The sequence below is a fragment of the Pimephales promelas genome, chromosome 4, assembly GCF_988280905.1.
Source record: "Pimephales promelas chromosome 4, fPimPro1.hap1.1, whole genome shotgun sequence".
Taxonomy (NCBI): Eukaryota; Metazoa; Chordata; class Actinopteri; order Cypriniformes; family Leuciscidae; genus Pimephales; species Pimephales promelas.
In genome coordinates, this window is record NC_142772.1 from 27882520 (window position 1) to 27903599 (window position 21080).

Genomic DNA, 21080 nt, shown 5'->3' on the forward strand with positions numbered 1-21080 from the left:
CTCGCTAGCCCGCTGACTGACCTAACTAAAAAGGGTGCTCCAGATACGATTCAGTGGACGGAGCAGTGCCAGCGGGCTTTTACCCAGATAAAGGCTGCTCTGTGCGGCGGCCCGCTTTTGCATGCTCCTGACTTTTCTCTCCCTTTCATCCTACAGACGGACGCGTCGGACAGGGGTTTGGGCGCGGTCCTGTCCCAGGAGGTGGGGGGGGGAGGAACGGCCGGTGCTGTACATCAGTCGGAAGCTTTCGAAGAGAGATACGATGTACAGCACCATTGAGAATGAGTGTTTGGCCATACGGTGGGCTGTCCTCACCCTCCGCTACTACCTCCTGGGCCGGGAGTTCACCCTGTGTTCGGACCACGCGCCCCTCCAATGGCTCCACCGCATGAAAGATACCAACGCGCGGATCACCCGGTGGTATTTGGCGTTACAACCTTTTAAGTTTCAGGTGGTCCACAGGCCGGGGACGCAGATGGCGCTGGCCGACTTCCTCTCCAGGAGGGGGGGGGAGGCTGCAGGCCGGACGGTTCCCCGGCCTGAGTCGGGCGGTGGGGGTATGTGGTAGGGGGGCGTGGTTTTCGCGGCGTCTGTAGTGAGAGACGAGTCAATGAGCTGCGCGGAGAGTAAGTCGGTCAAGTGCAAATGATGAACAGCTGTGTCTATTTGCAGTGATTGGAGCGGGGAGACCGTAAAGGCGCAAGACTGGGAGAGAGGAGGGGGAGAGAGACCTGGGAGCTTGTGTGGCAGTCTGAGCAGCGGGAAGAGACTGTGTCCGAGAGACTTGAAAAAGCTGTATACAGCGGGAAAGAGTTTTATGATTTGCTGTTTGTTTTATTTCTGAGTTGTGGTTGTAAAGAGCGCTGAGGCGCCGTGGGAAGAGATATCAAAAAAAAATAAAAACACACAAGCTCCTCTATTCGCCGATCCTGTCTCCTTCTTCACCCCTAACTGAACTTTATTACAACCGCGCAAGTGGCAGTAAAGATGCAGAGCTACAACCTTACCCTCTTTGGAATCAGCGAAATTCAGGTCAGAAGAGGCTGATTACTGGCAAGATGCTGCTGTATTTGGGACATGAGGAGGATGACGCCACCCACACACAAGGAGTAGTGCTGATGTTGTCAAGAACAGCACTACGAGCACTCACTGGATGGGAAACCCACTGCCCAAGGATCAATGGTGAGAGGTTTGCAGACCTGTGCACTCTTAAAAACCTGATGATCGACGGCAGTGTCGAGACCAGGAAATCTCTGAAAACGGTAGGGGTTCCCTGCGGGATATTCCTGACATGCCTGTGTCTTACCGAGTGAAGTAATTACTGAGACCGTTTGTCTTGGAGTTCTTGTCTCAGTGCGAGAAGTCCTGCACCGTCCTGTTCTCAGGTCTCATGCATGTACATTTGCTTTGTTTCAGAGGGTCTCCACCTCTATGGTATCCCAGCCCCTTGAAATGTGCATAAAACACAATGTATACTGCTTTAGTTTGACTTGGCCATGATTTTTGAAAGAAGCAGACTACATTGATGCAACAAAGAATCCTGCTTAAAAAGATACAACTGAGTCTCCTGGTCTTCGCTTCTGAGTTCCTACACTTTAGAAGAAAATTTTTCAACACTGCAGTTGAAGAAGGGGTGGATGGGAACTACAACACAGAGGCACAAGTACAACAGCTTCTTTCTGAGGGACGGACACAAGCTGGAGGAATTTAGAGTGGCTTTGAGCAACAGGTTCCAAATGCTGCAAGAACTAGAAGAGGAGGATACAGTGGATGGCAGATGGAAGAGAGTGAAAGAAACCATAACATAAGAAGTGGTTGTCGACAGAAACATTGAGGAAGATTCACGAAAGGAAAAAGAAGAAAGCATCCCTCAGCAACAGCAGAGCAAGAGCAGAGAAGGCCAATGCACAAGAAGATTTCACAGCTGCCAACAAAGAGGTGAAGAAGCTTATTAGAACCGACAAGCAGAACTATGTTGATAGTCTGGCAGCCAAAGCAGAAAAAGCAGCAAGAAATGGCAACATGAAAGATCTGCACTCCATCACAAAGATGCTGTCAGGGAAGTTCTGCAAGCCAGGTAGGCCGGTGAAAGACAAGGAGGGAGAGATATTTTAGGGAGAGGAACAACAAATGGACAGATGGACGACAAATGCCAGCAAACCCACCAACCATCAATCCAGCAGCAGAGGATCTACCAAAAGACTGTACTGCGCCCACCAGAGAAGAGATCCGCAAGGCAGTAGGCCAGCAGAGTAACGACAAGGCAGCAGGTCCAGACAGCATACCAGCAGAAGCATTGAAGGCGGACCTGGAAACAACGGTAGAGATACTGTTCCCGTTGTTCAAGAAAATCTGGATGGAGGAACAGGTGCCCACGGAGTGGAAGAAGGGATACAATATAAAGCTACCTAAGAAAGGCGACCCTTAGCAAGTGTTACAACTACCGAGGGATTACACTACTGTCCATTCCAGGGAAAGTGTTCAACAAGATCATCCTGAATAGAATGAAGGACCAAGTGGACACCCAACTCCGTGATCAGCAGACAGATCCTGTATGGATCAGATTGCCACCCTGCGTATCATTATTGAGCATTCGCTGGAGTGGAACTCTTCCCTCTACCTCATCTTCATAGACTATGAGAAGGCTTTTGACAGCCTGGATAGGAGTGCCTTTTGGAACCTTCTCCGGCATTATGGTGTGCCAGCCAAGATTGTTAACATAATCCGAAACTCGTATGATGGTATGACCAGCAGAGTGGTCCATGGAGGGATGGATACCTGCTCTCCCCCTTTCTCTTGCTAGCCATCGATTGGATAATGAAGATCACAACGGTATGTACAAGAACAGGAATCCAGTGGACACCCTTCACATAACTTGACGACCTGGACTTTGCGGATGATTTGGCCTTGCTATCCCACACTCGACAGCAGATGCAAGAGTAGACAGAAGGCACAGCTGCCACCTCCACTCAAGAAGGTCTGAATATCAACAAGCAGAAGACAGAGATCCTCAAGGTAAATAACACCTACAACAACCCAGTCCAGTTGGACTGTTAGTTGGGCGTTAGAAGTGAAGGCCTTCACCTACCTGGGCGGTGTCATCGACAAGCAGGGTGTAATAGACGCTGACGTCAAGGCACGAATATGTAAAGCAAGAGCAGCTTTCCTACAGCTGAGGAACATCTGGAGCTCGAAGAAACTGGGCCTAAGGACAAAGGTCAAGCTGTTCAACACCAATGCCAAGGCAGTCCTTCTCTATGGTGCAGACATAAAGGACAACAGTGGCAACAATGAAGAAAGCACAGACCTTGATGAAGATCAATGAAGATCAACTCCTGTCTGCGAAGAATCCTCCAGATCCGCTGGGCAAACACCATCATCATCCAGGACCTTTGGCAGAGAACCAATCAGCTTCCTGCAGAAGATGAGATCCTGAAACGACGCTGGAGATGGATTGGCCACACACTCCACAAGCAAGCTTCCAACATCACCAGGTAAGTGCTCACCTGGAATCCCCAAGGCAAAAGGAAAAGAGGAAGGCCAAGAAATACGGTCTCCCAGCCCCTTCATGTGTCTGATACCCGAAATCACTCAAGGTCAGTTAAGCGCAACCTGGTGCCAGGGCCCCGACCCAGCATTGAGTTGGACCCTGAGCCGCTGAAGCCCTCCCAGCTGCAGGAGGAAGGAGAGAGGGTCTGTGTTTTGTGCTAGCCGGACCGCCCTCGAAAAGAGCTCACTTAAATCTCACAGCTCCCTCTTCAGCTCAGTCAGCTGGAGATTTTAATACTGGCGTCAATGGGCCTGTTGTGCTGCATGCGCCCCTACGAAGAAGTACTGTTTTTACATCAACCCAAATAAAGCATAAAAAGAGTGTGTTTCAAACACACAACACCTGGGTAACCGGTCCCCCTTCAGTAGTCGACCCTCCCCCAGTTGTCACTCTATCTCTCTGTCGAACCGTCAAAACAGCCCAAAAGAGAATGTGCACAAAACACAACCCAAGGGTATTAGGTCCCTCTTTGCTAGGCAGCCCAGCCCCAATCGTTTGTTAAATTCAATCGTTCATACAGAACATTGGAAACTTATTCCCTTACAGGTAGTTTTATCATTTGTAGGTGATTCCCGATCATGTTTCATGATTATTTATTAAAATTATATTCACTCTATCTGAGCAAATTAGAGATTCCGTACAGTTGTGAACATTACTTGCTCCAATTTGCTCGCAGGCCCCTGTGGTTTCAGGCGGTTGTCGAGATCTCAGTGAGAAGCAACGTGGCTGACGTGCTTCGCATCAAAGTGCAAAATCTGCTAGCAAAAGGAGCGATAGAACCAGTCCCCCACCCCCCGCGCAGAGCCGGTCAGGGTTTTACAGCCGCTACTTCCTCGTACCACAAAATGATGGTGGTACCCTCCCCATTTTAAATCTGAGACATCTGAACAAAGCCCTCATGAGATGGCCGTTCAGAATAACTACCAAATAAATCCTTGCGCAAGTTTGCCCGAGAGATTTTTTTTGGATCTCAAAGATGCATACTTACACATTGAGATAACGCCCAATCACAGGCCATTCTTGAGATTCGCCTTTGAAGGGAAGGCACATCAATGCACGGTCATACCGTTTGATCTGTCCCTAGCACCTCGTACTTTTACGAAGTGCATGGATGCAGCACTTTCTCCCCTGAGGCAACAGGGAGTGCGCATGCTGAATGCTGCTGTGCATCTCGATGATTGGCTCTTTATGTCTCAGTTGAGGACTAAATTATTGACACACAGATCCATGATACTATTCCCCAAGGAATGCCTATGTCTCAGGATCAGTTTTTCCAAGAGCAAACTGTTACCCAGTTAAAACGTAAATTTTCTGGGTACAGTTATCGACTCTACAACGATGAGAGTGCGGCTCACACCATAGCCCACTCTCTCTATCCAACAGCTGGTAGCCTCCTTCTGGGTAGGTCCACGGGTGCTCTTCGGGAAGTTTCGGAGGCTTCTCGATCTCATAGTCACTGCATCTTCAGTACTCCAGCTAGGATTATTGCATATGCGCCCCCTTTAGCACTGGCTGAAGTGCTGTGTGCCAGCATATGTGAGGAGGTTAGGCTGCCTGCACATTATGGTGAACCAGCACTGTGTGAGAGCTGAAAAGCCTGGAAAGCCCAGAACTGATACCAGTTGGGCGTTATGTGTGTGGCCTATAGGAGGAAAGTAATTTTCACAGACTCCCCCAACCAAGGTTGGAGAGTGCTCTACGACGGCAAGTCTGCTTAGGTTTCCAACAGAGATCACCACAACCAACCTTTGACAGGACATCATTCTCTGGTCTGCAACAGCCAGGGCAGTAGTTTTGGTAGAGCTTACTGTCACATGGAAGGGAGGAATGGAGGCAGCCTTTAAGAGGAAAAAAGATAGGTACCTCGACCTCACAGCTGAATGCAGAGATGCTGGATGGTCAGCTGGTTAAAGTCGGCTGTTGGGGGTTCGTAGGAGCATTTCACTTCCTGAAGGAGCATGGGAGTCACCGGCCCCAAACTCAGAAAGGCTCTGAAAGACTGAGCAGGGGAGCTTTTGGCTTTGGTTAAGAAGGAAGTACCTAACAGGCGTGGGGAAAGCAAGGGTCATAGGGTCAGCTGCAGCGGGTGAACATCCCACCACTGTGAAATGTTCCGGGATTAATGGAATGAAACATGAATGAAGGGTGGCTCCCAGCTGATGACCCTGCAGCTACATGCAACGACATCGTCGGAGGTGCGTCAAGCAGAAAGGCTCAGCAGGCAGTCACTTGCCTGTGCTACCACCTTTATTATTATTATTATAATAATAAGGGAAAAAAGCAAAGCTTTTCTTAGCAAAGCTATGTTAATAATAGAGTTAATTTAGTTAACTTAATTTATGAATACATTTCTTTTTTTTCTTAATACAAGGATCATTTTAAGCAAAGCAACAGATCATGTTGTGAAGCAATAGAACTGGTTACAAACAGGAAGTGTTTTATTGAAGTGGTTTTCTATTTCGTAGCAAATCTATTTGCTCATCTGCTTGGCTTCTTCAAGTACAACCTCTTTTGATAATTTACCAAATTTGCCTACATTATCATCAGGGCTCATTTTACTCACATAAAAATTTCCCCATGCAGATCACACAAAACATGACTCAAGGCCATATCTTCTTGCCACATACAAGTTAACACAGGGCTTATCTGTTTACTGTCTGCAATCAAAATGCAATCACTGTTAAATAGTAGCTATCCCTACTTAATACAATCAGTATCCCACAGAAAAGAAAGCAATGTGTCTTTTATATCCCCATTCAAATACACATCCTGTTTGAGGATCACAGCTGCTGTGTGTGTGTGTGTGTGTGTCATTTTGAACTCAAAACCCTGTTGAACATCTGGGCGGACGCGCATGCGCATCAACAATTAGGTGAACAACTCGCAAGCAACTTTTTAAACGATTACGTTACTCTGCCTTTTTCCTGTTAAAAAGGTGACCGCCAGTTTGTTTTGGGGTGGCGTAAAACGGATATGTGAAGAAATCAGATGTAGTGATGTTGCAAATGCCATTTCACAGGAAGAAGTTGAACTTTTCTGCAATGCGAGGCTCTAAAGTGGAGTGCAGTTAGGCTATGTTACTCCAGACCGGCGGACACATCGCTTTTGTTTTGAACCTGACATTGGTTTTATGTCATTTTTTATAAGAAAACGTCATTCAAGTCGGTTTCTTATGATTTTTATCCCGCGTATGCTTAACTCATCATGACAAAGGAAACTCTCAGGACCGTGGCAACCACGACGCTTTTCATCTGTTTATGTTTTTCATCTTTTAAAGCAGAGATCCCTTCTTGCCACGGCGCCTACGACCTTTACTTTGTTTTAGACCGGTAAGTAATCGGAAAAATATATATCCAGTCTACTTATGGCGCATAGTTACTTTTTATGGTTGCATATTTACACAATAATACAATAGGCTACTCGTTTTTGTTAAGTTGTGAATAAGGTCCAAGAATTACTGCCCGTGTCAGTTTGACCTGATTTTACATGTGCCAGTTACTACTGGCGACCAGCACTACCCAGGGGCCACACGACACTAGGCTGAAAAAAACAACAACTCTTTTTGAGTCTTACAGTTTCGATTGATCCAGCTGGGGAATTGATGATTGTAAAAGCTATGGAGAAACGTTGTCATCTTCTGTTTCTGAAGTCTTGATTGTGACCTATCTATCTATCTATCTATCTATCTATCTATCTATCTATCTATCTATCTATCTATCTATCTATCTATCTATCTATCTATCTATCTATCTATCTATCTATCTATCTGTTTAATAGATGGACACAAGTTCAAAAAGACTAACTGGCTATCTGCCTGTCATCTCTATCTATCTGCATTGTTTCTTATTAAATTACACCCATTTGAGAATAGTTGTTGGCCTCAGTGCAGTCCACAGGATGATGGCACTGATATGCTGAGGGCAGCACAGAACTAGCTAGGCATAATGACCAGTCAAAGACTGATCCGGCCTTGAGTGTCTGACTCTGTTCCCGGCCCCGGAATGAAACTTGCCTTCACACCTCCAGATCATTCCTTATAATAAATGTGGTTTGATGTTCTTTGGTGGTCCCACTAAAGCTTATCTAGATTCTCTGACCTTGGCTTGATACAAGGAAGACGATGCATAAAAAATTATTTTCTAATTACCTATCGCTTGTGTTTTATGTTCTCAGCACATGCAGTGGACTATAATTATTAGTTCATTACCCTGTAGCTATTACATCAAGGGCACATTTTACACACCTTTTTTCATTAAAGACACTGCATTGCATTGAGGTTAATCTCACAAAAGTCCACTTCCATGGATTTTATGTTGTGAAATGTAGATTTCTCATATATTGAGAAATTATTATGAATGCATCTCTGTATCTACAGTAACACTGATATGTTCATTGATAGCTCTGCTTGATTTGTGTGGTGTTCACTGTATTTGCTCTGGCTTTTGAGTTCTAGCTTGGCAAAAGTTGTTTTTTGTTATGCACATTTAAAAAAAAAAATATTTTTAAAAAATATTGAAAAAGGTTGTTTTAAATGGCAATATTATTTCACAATATTACTGTTTTTTTTTCATCAAATAAATTTAGCTTTGGTGAGCATAGTAGACATATAATAGCAAAAAAATACATTAGCATGGACATCGGCCTCTGACTGGTAGCTTGATGTTTGGTGTTGGAATGATGTGTTTAAGACTGAGTGCTGCTGGGAACTGAAGTGGCCAGTAATAAAGTGCCTTGACTCAATTTGTATTGTGTTGGATGACAGACTTCCTCTTTTCTCTGAGATACACAAGGACTAATTCTGAAGTGTTGCTGACTCAGCCTCTTTGCCACAGTGTAATCAACAGCACATAATTTAAATTTACAATAACCACATGAAGAGATTTGACGTAAAGATTTAAGTATAATTGCCTTAAGCTGTTTCTTTGCTTTGCTTTTTTCTTTTTTTGTGCTGACATTGTTTTTAATGCTTCGTTACAGATCTGGAAGCGTGGGGGACGACTGGAGTCAGATCTATGGCTTTGTCAAAAATCTTACAGAGAGATTTGTGAGGTAAATATTCTTGCGTTATTTCTGTTTATTGTTCTGCGTCAAATTTTGAATGTAACTCCCAATCCACCTCATCAAAGGAAGTTAGCCATAACAACTTGAATCAAAGCTAATTGCTAACTTGGCTACTCAGTAGCTACACATCTGGTTATGAGATGGCCCTTGGGTGGGGGTGGGGATATAAAAAAAAAATCACAGATGAATGTGATGAACTTATGTAACGTTGACTCAATGTATGTGCCAGTACAGACGGTAGCGACCTAGCCAGAAGAAAGCAGTCTGCTTGAGAAAATAGCAAAGGGAGCAGGTGGGAGTGGGTGGCAAGGAGGCTCAGTCTTCTGGGCTGTGAGAATGGCCATTTGCACTGCAACCATCCAACAGCACACTTATCCCTCACACATGAAAGGAGAAGACGCAGCCAATGTACTTTAAGTCATGAGTGCAGGAAGACCAGTGCAGTCTGCCATAGATTTTGATGGTCTTCTGTTGTGCCATGCCATGTGGTGTCTTGTTAAGAGTTGAAGGGACCTGGTGTATATTAAGTAAGTGTATTAAGTATCTTAAGTATCTAGTATAAGAATTATCTCAAAGCTGTGCGAAGGGTTCCCGTGTTGTTTTATGGTGTAATAAGGGACCAACCCGAGTGATGACACAAGTACTGTACTTTACAACATGTCTTTATATCTTCAGGAACATTCAAGATAAGTTCCCTTTCTGGGCAATTCACGCAGGGCATCGTAATACCATTTGGCGATTCATTGTTATATTTATCCCTCAATCAGCCTGTCAAAATGTTCAGTCCTCCTGCCTGTTCTTCATTTGTAAAATTTGGCTGCTTGAGCACATTTGGATGTTCTCCCTGAGTATCTCATGTGGGGGATGGTTGTAGATTGGATGTCATTCTGAGTGAGAAAAAGCAGCACATCTCCTTATGCTTAGTCCTGAGACCTGACTTCAAAAGTGTAGAGGAACGCAACATGTTCCTATGCTGTATCGGCGTCGAGACAGAAGGTTGTGAAAAAGACCAACTGCTTCATTGAAATATACTTGTTATAATCAGCTATAAATTTGTTTTCAGATTATGTATCCGTTCCCTTTGAGGAAAAAAAACATATTTTTATTTCAATATCACTGACACAAAATCCCTGTTTTTTTGTAAAACAGCAGTGGTGTTATTGTTAACTAAAACTATTGAAATAAAACTGAAATACTATTATTATATCAAAAACTAAAATAATTTTTTGTTTTGTTTTGTTTATTTGCTTTGTCAACTAACTGAAATGAAATGTTTAATTTCATGTGTTAAAACGACTTAAGCTAAAACTGAAATAAAAATAAAGATAAATAGAAAAACAAACACATACAAAAATTAAAAAATAAAAGCAATTTCAAAAATGGAATTTTTTTTTGGACAGCATGAACAAAGCGACACACCATAGTTAAAAGTCATTTGTTGTATTTTTTTTAAACGTAGACCTAGAAATGCACATCACTGTTTTCCAGAAAAATTGTGTGGCTGCATGTTTGCGATATTCGCAAACATGCAGACACCTTTAACAATATTCCCACCTTTCGCAATATTCATATTGCGAAAGGTAGGAGGAATAAATATAGGAAGTGACAGGTATAAATATAATCACCAACAGGATGTATGCATGAATCACACATGACGACCTGTTTCCTGTCGGTATATCAATTATTCACTTCCTTGGTCTAAGCAGAAGGGTTTTTTTTCCCAGTCACAAGCTTTTATTAGCTAGTCACATTGGCTATCTTACTCATAAACCCTGATGATTGCAAAAGGAACTTGAGGACAGCAAGACTGTCAACATCACAGGATTTCTCTGATAGCATCATTTGCACCAATGCTTGTATTTAGCTTTATTATTAAAGTATAAATATATAAGTCACTTCTCAAGAGCTTCTTTTTCTTACTGTGGTACAAAAAAGAGATGTGTATAGAGATAGAATTTGTGGTTGTATTTGATTTTCCATTTGTCACTCATCTACAGCGTTTTTCCATTTTTCTCATATCTTTTCATTCCAGTCCAAATATGCGAGTGTCCTTCATAGTGTTTTCATCAAGAGCAGAGACTGTGTTACTGCTCACTGGAGACAGGTATGGAATCAGGCTTGCATGAAGTATTTGCAGTCCCTAGTGTAAGAAAGCTAGTAACACGCCATGTGTTTGTGTTGTATTGTACATTAAAGACGAGTAAATATTTATAGTGTAAAGGTTTCCTTTATGTAGATGTGGTTCAATGACTCTTTAAAATGACCATGTCATCATATTGCATGCATAACATTTAGTAGAATATTTTTCTTGAATATTCTTCAGAATATTTCTTGCTTTTCATTATCAGGGGAAAAATTCATGATGGCCTGAGGATTTTAAATGAGGTCAAACCAGCAGGAGAAACCTATATGCATGAAGGAATGAAATTGGTAAATATATGAACAGTGGAATTAAATTTTTACAATTAATTTATCAAAAAAATAGGCTTTTTTTCATGTTTTGAGGACACTCAAATCAGCTTGACTGAATGTATTTCCTGTACTTTAGTCTTTTACTAGAATAAACAAAATAATACTGTAAACTGATTGGTTCCCCTCGTGACTATGATGAGGCATAATTACATCTATCTAAATAAACACACCACATTCAATGCCCTGAATCTTGGATCATGTCTTTATTACAATAATAGATACATTATATATATTTTATACAGTATATTTATATAAATTACTGTGCATTTTTATTCCTGCGATTTTTGAGAAAATTAGGTTTCTACTGATACAACTTAATAACCCCTCCTTCTTTCCAGGCATCTGAACAAATGAAAGAACAACAAAAAAAGTCCTCTAGTATCATTGTGGCCTTAACTGATGGAAAGCTTGAACCATATATCCATCAACTCACTAAGGATGAGGTGAGCTGTTGTCTAACACTTTACATAATTTATACTTTTATGGCAACAAATAATTACATTGTTATGACTTATGCTGTGTTTATAGGCTGATACAGCAAGGCGTTATGGAGCTCGTGTATACTGTGTTGGCGTAAAGGACTTTGATGAAGAACAGGTGATGGTGGCATTCCAGCAGATTTGAAAATAATGTGCATACTACATTCATGCACAGAATCTATTTGCAAATAACACTTCAAATGCTCTCTAAGGCTCCACCCAGAGCAGGGTTTTTGCAGAGTTGCCTGTAATTGCAGGACTGCTGCTCTTTTCCTGTTTCTGTAGCAATGACAATAACTGAGTTAAAGGAGAGGAAATGTCAGCAATTTATTTTTCTTGCTTGTCTATCAGCCCTGTTATTATTATATTTCTATTTGTCTCCCAACAGCTCGCCGATGTGGCTGATAATAGGGAGCAAGTGTTCCCAGTCAAAGGAGGCTTTCAAGCTCTCAAAGGCATCGTTAATTCGGTAAGTTCTCCATGCAAAGGGGCACCCATCCCAAAAGGTGTCATAAATACCTCTGTGGTTTAAGTCAAGGAGTTCAGCCTGCAAAGTGGGCTAAAAAATGTAGGTCCCTATGATTTCCACAATCCAGAAATGTATAATGTGCAATGTCACATAATTTGGCACATTTTGAGGTAAAGGGTTAGTTCACCCAAAAATGAAAATTAAGTCATTAATTACTCACCCCCATGCTGTACCAACCCCGTAAGACCTTCATTCGTCTTCGGAACACAAATGAAGATATTTTTGATTAAATTTGAGAGCTGTATCACTACCACATAGGCTCCTAAGGGAATGACACTTGACGGCCCAGAAAGTCAATAAAGAAAATGTTTAAATATTCCATGTGACTACAGTGGCTCAACTATAAGTTTATCAAGTGACGAGAATACTTTTTGTGCGGAAAAAACAAACAAAAATAACGACTTTATTCGACTATTCCTTTTCTTCCTTGTTCGCCTGAAACGAGACTTCAAGAGATTTCCACGACGCATGCGCGAGAATTGCGATCTCCTTCAACTACTTCAGTTCAGTTCTCGCGCATGCGTTGTGGAAATCTCTTTCCACAACGCATAGAGATACTCAGAGATACTGCCTTTCTGGAAAGTCGCGGCCAGGTGTCGAATACGGCGCGTTCACTGTGTTGATAAACGAGGCATCCTAGCCACAGTGTCCAGTTCTATTCCTTGAAAAGAATCTGGCTGGCTGGGCAGTAATGAGCTCTTGATCCAGTTGACCATGAGACCCAGGCTTTCCAGATGACTGTGGAGTACTGTTCTGAGAGTTAAAAGTTCTATCTCTGACTGTGCCAGAATCAGCCAATCTTCCAGATAGTTCATAATTTCCAAGCCCTGACTTCTTAATGGGGCGTGAGCCTTGCCATGCACTTCGTTAATGTACGGGGTGCTAAAGACAGGCCAAATGGCAGGATGGTGTATTGATATACCTGACCGTCGAAGGCAAATCTCAAGAATGGCCTGTGACGGATATTATCTGAATCTGAAAATAGGCATCTTTTATATCGAGAGAGATAAACCAGTCCCTCGGGCGAATTTGCGCGAGAGGTTTTCTGGTCGTAAGCATTTTGAATAGTCTTCTCATCAAGTGTCTCAGATCTAAAGTAGGTCTGAGGGATCCGTCCTTCTTGGGTATGTTATACACTTGAGATTTCTCTGTTGTGTGCAGGCAAGTGGGTTGCATTAACGGCTCGCTGGCTGTCGAATACACCGCTGCAGTCACCTATTTCAAAGGGGACTGACAGAGCGAGATATTTCGACGGTGGTCCGGCTGTGGCGGGACTCAACCGCCTTTTCCTTATTGCTACCGCTGTCTCGCGGAGAATGGTGCATTCCACTCAGTGTGGAGTTCCAACATAAAAAGCCAGGATAGAGCAGGTGTCACCTCTGCATCTTCTTCCGCCTTGCATCAGGCTCAGGCGGTCTTTGTGAACGGCGCTTCTTCTTGCGGTCCAGCAGAGGGCGGAGTGACAGCTTCGGCGTTGAACACCTCGAGTCGAGCCCGCAGGGTTCGACATCAGGAGTTCTTTGCAGTGGACGCAGCCTCCACATGAAGAGAGAGGGCTGCGTGGTCTGGGCCCAGGCAGAGAGCACAGATCACATGGCGGTCTCCGACGCTGAGCGGGGCTATGCACGAGCCGCAGGAAGTGCGAGACATCTTTAAAAAATGTCTCGCTGCTCTTTTAGAAGGGTGGTGTTGCAGTGGCGAACACGCACAGAATAGAGCTTAGCACTAGACTTATCATGTAAACAGTCCCCTGGAGCAAAAAGGTGTTAAGTGCCTTACTCAAGGGAAAATGCTGAGAGAAACTACAACAAGCCCATGTTTTAACCCTTAAAGGATTAGTTCACTTTTGAAAAAACTTTTGCTGATAATTTACTCACCCCCATGTCATCCAAGATGTCCATGTCTTTCTTTCCTCAGTCGAAAAGAAATTAAAGTTTTTGATGAAAACATTCCAGGATTTTTCTCCATATAATGGACTTCAATGGGAACCAGAAGGTCCGAGGTCCAAACGACAGTTAATAACAGTTTCAGATGCAGCTTCAAATGTCTTTAAACAACACCAGACGATGAATAAGGGTCTTATCATGCGAAACGATCGGTTATTTCAAAGCTTATTCCAAAAATGTAACTTTTCTAAGGACAAATGCTAGCCTTGCTCCATTCTGTGAGGCGCGTTTGCAACGTCACGTAATACGCAATTGCGTTCAAAAGGTCACGGGCGACGTAGCCAGAAGTACAGAATCAAAATCGTCCGACATCGTTGTTTTACCTTTTAATTCCTTTTTTGTAAACGGCGTTTGAGTTAGTTTGCACGTTCAACCTATGCGTTCAACTTGTAAACACTGACTCTGTACTTTTGGCTACGTCGCCCGTGACCTTTTGAACGTAATTACGTATTACGTGACGTTACAAACGCGCCTTACAGAATGGAGCAAGGCTAGCATTTGTCCTTAGAAAAGTTACATATTTGGAATAAGCTTTGAAATAACCGATCGTTTCGCATGATAAGACCCTTATTCATCGTCTGGTGTCGTTTAAAGACATTTGAAGCTGCATCTGCAAACTGTTATTAACTGTCGTTTGGACCTCGGACCGTCTGGTTCCCATGTAAAATCCCAGAATGTTTTCATCAAAAACCTTAATTTCTTTTCGACTGAGGAAAGAAAGACATGATGGACATCTTGGATGACATGGGGGTGAGTAAATTATCAGCAAAAGTTTTTTCAAAAGTGAACTAATCCTTTAAGCCATTCTATATCTATATCTTGTGTTCTTTTGAAATGGACATATTTTTTCAGTTAAAAATTGGCTTCAGACATATGCATGATGCTAAAGCAGTCCAGATTTGTTATTTGACTAAAATAAAGTTTTTTTAAAAATGCTGTTTTGTAAAGCAAATTTATTAAATATACCTTTTGAAAGCTCTAGCATCACTTGGATGTATATTGTTAGTTATAAATGACTTTGTGAAACAATGTGTTTGTTGACAATTCATTTGTGATACTTTCCATTTGCTTCATGATGCTTTGAAATGTTCCTTGTCTTGGCATTTACCAATGATGCGGTTTAACATTGTAAACATGGTACGAAGACTGAACATCATCTGCCATCAGTAAACCATCAACAGCTGAGGTCAGTGTTGTTGAACATGGGTGTGTTGTTTTCTGACCACAGGAATCAGTTTCTGGCATATTTTTTCAGATTTAGTCATGCAATACATAAGACAGGACCTCCTTGTAATTTATTGTTTTGTTAAGAAAAAAGATATGAAAAAAAGACCCATCATCTCGTTTCTTAGTTAGCTTGTTTGGCCAAATGTAGTTTTAGGCCCACCGAAACATAGGCATTCTCTAGTGATTAGTAATCTTGGAGGCTGGGCTAGTTGGCCTCATGTTGCTCTCTGCTCAGATTTCCAGGATTTGAGATCATCTGTGCAGCTTTGCAGTCCGGGGCTAAAGTAGACTTAACAGAGATTTTGCAAAAAGCAAAAGCCTAAAGAATAGATTTATTCAGGCCTATTTTAATATTCCAAGAATGGTTTGAATGATGGCAGTTTATTTTATATATATATATATATATATATATATATATATTGTGTGGCCATATCATCATATATGGTTGACTGGTGCATATCTACACTACTGTTCAAACGTTTGGGGTTAGTAAGATTTATTTATTCATTTATTTAAGAAATTTGCTATCGCTCAAACAGACAGAAAGAACTAAGCATGTTTTTCTGAGTAAAACACAATGTTGACCCAATGGTGATTATGAATGGGAAAGATGTTGCTGTCAGATGAGGTCAAGAACATTTTCAGCCAAATTTGTAGTGCTAATTCTCACACCACTGACACCTCGGCTCCTATACATCATACGGTGAAGTCATGGCAGTATCATGCTGTGGAGTCGTTAGAGAAGAATGTCAAAGCAAAACACTGGAGAATACAGAAGCTTGGAAAAAAAAAAGATTTTCAGCAGGATGGTGGTAAAAACCTAGTGAAAAAAAGTCAATCACGTGTTTTTAAAGAGATGTCTAATAATCATAGATAGATAGACAGACAGAGAGACAGACAGATAGACACAGATGGATGGATGGAAGCTTTGATATGCTTTAAGTCTAGTCCTGTGTATAGAGACCTGTCAGAGAAAATAAGGTGAAAACGTCTTGCAATGAACACCCCTTGTATCGTGCCGTCTCATAACTCATTAAAGACCCATAAAGACCATCCTGAATATTTTTCAGCCCTGACGTTTATTCAGTGTTCCTTCTCCCCTTTAATGATAGCAGAGTTTATCAAGTGTCATATTCAATCCGCCTGTTTTATACATGTCCTCCACTTCAGTCTGAAGCCTCATCTCCGCTGCAGGTGATTTGGAGGACCATATCTTTCTGTTAATGTTGTATTTTTGCCTATTGTGTACAGAGATTTGCATACTTTGTCCTCTGTTGATTTGTGTGGATGATGGGAGAGGCGATGGTGTCCTCTCACAGGCCTGTTTATATGATAATGTCAGCCTGCGGTCTCTAATAGAGCTGAAGAGGGAAAATGGCACCGCATAATTTCCCCATAACGGCTGACACGGGTCTATCCGACACCGCACTGTATGGGATGCTCGTCTCATTGAGCTTGATTTGGCATAGCAAACATCTCCGGCGTGAATGCTAAAGACCCGGACACTGTGATAGCTGATATAGTGATTCAGCAGTGACAAGTACTGATTTTAATACATTTTTTTTTTTTATCGTTCAGATCCTCAAGCAATCATGCACAGAGATCCTAACAGTGGAGCCGTCCAGCGTCTGCGTGAACCGTAAGCATTTCAAGGGCTTTTACAGCTATCAGGGTGGATGAAATTGCCTTTGTGTGTGTGTACGTGGTCGTTGATTTGGGTGAACGCCCAGGAGTGCTTCTCATTATGTTCTCATCTGGTTTACATACCACAGAGTCCTTTGACATTGTTTTAAGAGGGAACGGGTTCACACTGGGGAGACAGAAAGAAGGAGTTGTCTGCAGTTTCATAGTGGATGGAGTTACTTACAGTAAGTATGAAAATACCACATATATTGCCCTCAGTCTTACCCTCAAGCTTGATATGATATTCCATAGATAAAGCCAAATGATAAAAGAGAGATGTTGTGTCTGTGAAAGTCAGTTGTATCATACAGGAACTGACAAGGTGGTCACACCTAGCATGCAATGCATCTAAGTTGCAAGACGTTTTTTGTGGCTTAACTGTCACTTTAGGTTACTAAAGACAGTAAAAGATACTCAAATAGACCAGCAAACATCTAAATCAGTGGTTCTTAACCAGGGGTCCACTGGGGACCTCAGCAAACTTCCAAAAGAGCTCCAGGATGACTTCATATTATTTAAATTCTTATTAATAAAATTGGTTTAATGTATTAATAATAGCAATCTAACAACTAAAATGCTCCATTTATGATGGAAAGACACAATTATTGACACCCCCAGTTTCTGTTCAAATATTATAATTTTATATTATATATCAAAAACATTGAAAACGTCTAAAGCAACAATATTTTCGTGCAAAATTTTCTCAATAGGATAGTTTAACCCAAAATTGAAAAATTCTGTCACCTACTCATCCTCATGTCATTCCAAACCTGTATGACTTTCTTTATTCTATAAAACATAAATGAAGATAAAAGAAAAAAAATCTCTGCTTTATTTATTTTCCATACAGTGAAAGCCAAGGGAGTCCAACACTATTTGACACCAATGACTTTCATTGTATCAAGACATTTTTCAATACATCTTCATTTGTGTTTCACAGAATAAAGAAAGTCTTACAGGTTTGGAACGACACTAGGGTAAGAAAATTATCATAATTTGTGTGTGTGAAGTTGAACTGTCCCTTTAAATGTGTATAACAGTCATATAAATGTTTTTTTCATTAGTAGTCATATGCTATAGACCATTTCACAAGATGTGAACAACACTGGTCCAGAAGAACTTCCTGTTTCAGTTTTTTAACACTAAAAAAAAGCTGGGATGAAATACAACCAACAGAACATTTAAAACTGAATCAAAAAGTTAAACAAACATCTTTAAGAGGTTTTCTTTACATGTGAAATAAAGAAAATAGTTGCAAACTGAAACAGGAAGTGCTTCTGGACTAGTCTTGTTTACATCTTGTGAAATGGTCTATAGGGTCACTATACTCTGCACTTTAGTGCTGTCCCTATCAGACACGGAATAGTGTTTCCTTTATGAGTGCAAAACCATTTGACGACAGATCCTCATATGGGATCCACATGTTTGCTCAGTGCTATTGGAACCAGACAGGAAATACATAAACGTTGAATTCTGGGTGCCTTCAGCAGTGATGCGGCAAAGGAATCATTTTCAAGTGTGATGAAAAAACCTAGTTTGGCAATGGATCATAACAAAATCAACTTTCTATTCATTTTGCAGAGGAAAAGCCAAGCAAGGTGAAGGATAACTATGTCCTGTGTCCTGCTCCAGTGCTGTATTCAGTGGGACAGTGAGTATTTATGTTTCATAAAGCAGCAAGTGTCATTAAGATCTCCAAATGTACAGAAAGCATGCATTGAACTCAATTAAATGTTTCTTGCATAATTTCAACCCCACATGAATGGACTGTTACAGCCTATCGTGCATACTATGAACTGCAACATTATGACCCATTAAATTATCATGTGATATGCCAGCCTAAAATGTCATGTTACAGCATTATGTTATTGAATTGACTGAGACACAGCACCCTGTGTAGATCTGGGATTAACTGTGAGCAGCTTGTGTGAAATTATGGTGCGACTTACCCGGGACGTTTGATCCCCTATACGTGGTCGCCGTTCAAAAGGCTTGCTTAATTAACTCTTGGCTGGCAATTGTGACCCATTAAGTAGTTTGCTGCTATGAACGGCTAGTAAACACATCTGGTGGAGGGCTTTAAAAGGATGTGCGACAGATGCACTGATTCCCTTTACCATGCTCCCATTTAAATAATTCAGGATGCATAGGCGACCACATAACACCTGCATCATGTCTGAGCGCTAGAAATTTCTTTCTACCTGTCTACCTATCTGTCAAGTTTACATTGCTGCCAATTTTACAGCATTTCGAGGAATGCCACCAAGAAAACCAGTTGGTAATGCCATTTATATCATATTTGCAGACAAACTGTATATGAGTTGTCCTGAACAATCCTTCCAGGAACAGACCACTAGGGAATATCAGATAGTGTCTTTTCTGAGGCATTTTGGGATTCAGAGGGTCTTTGTGGTTCAGTGACGTAGCGCCAGATATCAGGGTCTCATCTGCAGCGACAGCTGTTGGTTCGTCAAACCAGGATCTAGGGCATCTGTCAGCCTGCCCATTAGCGCTGGCCGGCCCCGTCCCTTCGAGTCATTGGCTGGAGGGGGTGAGGAACTTTTGTCTGGCAGCAGCATGTCCTCACCTGCGTTTTCACAACAACTGCGGAGTGAGAAAAATAACTGAGGGACAGACCTGACACCTGCCTGCAGCGCGAGCGGTGGAACGTGCCTCATCAATAATCAATCTGATCTGTCAGGCCGCCATTTTAGTTCCATCTGTGTAGGGGGTGGAGATGCAGCCAGTTAACATGGCAGCACTGCCTCCACAGGAGAACCTACTCTCACTCTGCTCGATGATTAAAAGGTTACTCTGTCCAAAATGAAAGGCAATGTTGTACTGAATTGGTTTATTTATTTTTGAATCAAAGTGTGATGTTTTCAAATATGGATATGTCACATTGGATTTTTCACTAGTGCTTGGAAGCTACTTGCCAAGCTACAAACCAATCATGATTCGAATTAGCTAATCTAGATTCAGTCCATTCTTTTGGAAAAGTAGATCTACTGCCATTCAAAATTTGTGGTCGGTAAGATTTTGTAATTTTTTTCAAAGAAGTCTCTTATGCCAAACTGTTGTTTAAAATGTGCTATTTGTATATAATTTTAAATTAAAAGCTGAATTTTCAGCAGCCATTACTCCAGTCTTCAGTGCCAAATGATCCTTCAGGAATTCAGAAATGCTAATTTAGTGCTCAAGCAACATTTCTTTCTATTATAAAAGTTCAAACTATTTGTGCTGCTTAATATTTTTGTCGAAACTGTGATACTTTTGTTTTAGTATTATTTGATGAATATAAAGTTTAAAAGAGCAGCTTTAGTTTGAAATGGAAAATATTATAAAACATTATAAATGTCTTTACTCTCATTTTTTTTTAATCAATTTAATGCATTATTTCTAAATAAAAGTATTAATTTATTTTAGAAAGTTTTACTGACCCCAAACTATTAATTGGTAGTGCATGCTACAAGCTACTAACAAATGGCTAACCAAATTGAAGCTATTTACAGTGGCTTAAATGTTTTTAATTATTTGTATATCAGAAACTGTCATCAGTTAATATAATTCATTTTTCTAATCAGAGCAGTTTTAATCTGACACAAAAACTATTAGAAAATGAAATGAAAAGACAGTACATCGCACACAGACGGATTTAATTAAGAAATCTATATGAATCTAACAGATTTAACTTCAGAAAGTTTCAGAAAGATTTAACGTCAGTCAGTGCTGATGCATATGTTAGGCCTTCAATAATGCAGGTTTTTCGCTTTTATTTTAAAAGGGAAGTTAGAAAGCTCTTAGTGACACCCGTGTCATCCCATTCAGCTTGCTACGTCACGTTCACTTTTCATCAGCATGTGTTTTGTGACAAGGAATCAAACTCGCACACCACTCGCAGTCTCTTGTGGTGCCATAAGGGGCCTTCTGTGATGGCAAGAGCACTTGTGTCCATGTGCTTTAGCTATTCTGCTGAACTTCTGTCACATTTTCTTCTCTGCATTTCTAGACAAAAGAAAACCATTCAATGAGGCAATCAGTTTCAGGAGACAGCTTTGAATGTTTAGCACAGGATTAACCTGTTTTCAGTATAAATGTAATCTGGAGGCTTTTTGGAATGCCTTTTAGAGTTT

General features: G+C 41.4%; 1 protein-coding gene and 1 pseudogene across 1 annotated transcript in view; both read left to right on the forward strand.

Moving 5' to 3' along the window:
- Positions 1-1637: 1637 nt before the first annotated feature.
- LOC148981717 (uncharacterized) lies at positions 1638-3711 on the forward strand (annotated as a pseudogene).
- A 2803-nt stretch (positions 3712-6514) lies between these two features.
- Positions 6515-21080, forward strand: part of antxr2a (ANTXR cell adhesion molecule 2a) — a 44516-nt gene continuing 29950 nt past the window's right edge. Inside the window, exons 1-10 of the mRNA XM_039650005.2 lie at positions 6515-6879; positions 8528-8599; positions 10644-10715; positions 10960-11041; positions 11422-11526; positions 11612-11680; positions 11951-12031; positions 16843-16903; positions 17037-17132; positions 18529-18598. Coding sequence (XP_039505939.2) covers positions 6755-6879; positions 8528-8599; positions 10644-10715; positions 10960-11041; positions 11422-11526; positions 11612-11680; positions 11951-12031; positions 16843-16903; positions 17037-17132; positions 18529-18598 — 833 coding nt within the window. The 5' untranslated portion in view covers positions 6515-6754. The remainder of the gene's footprint in view (positions 6880-8527; positions 8600-10643; positions 10716-10959; positions 11042-11421; positions 11527-11611; positions 11681-11950; positions 12032-16842; positions 16904-17036; positions 17133-18528; positions 18599-21080) is intronic.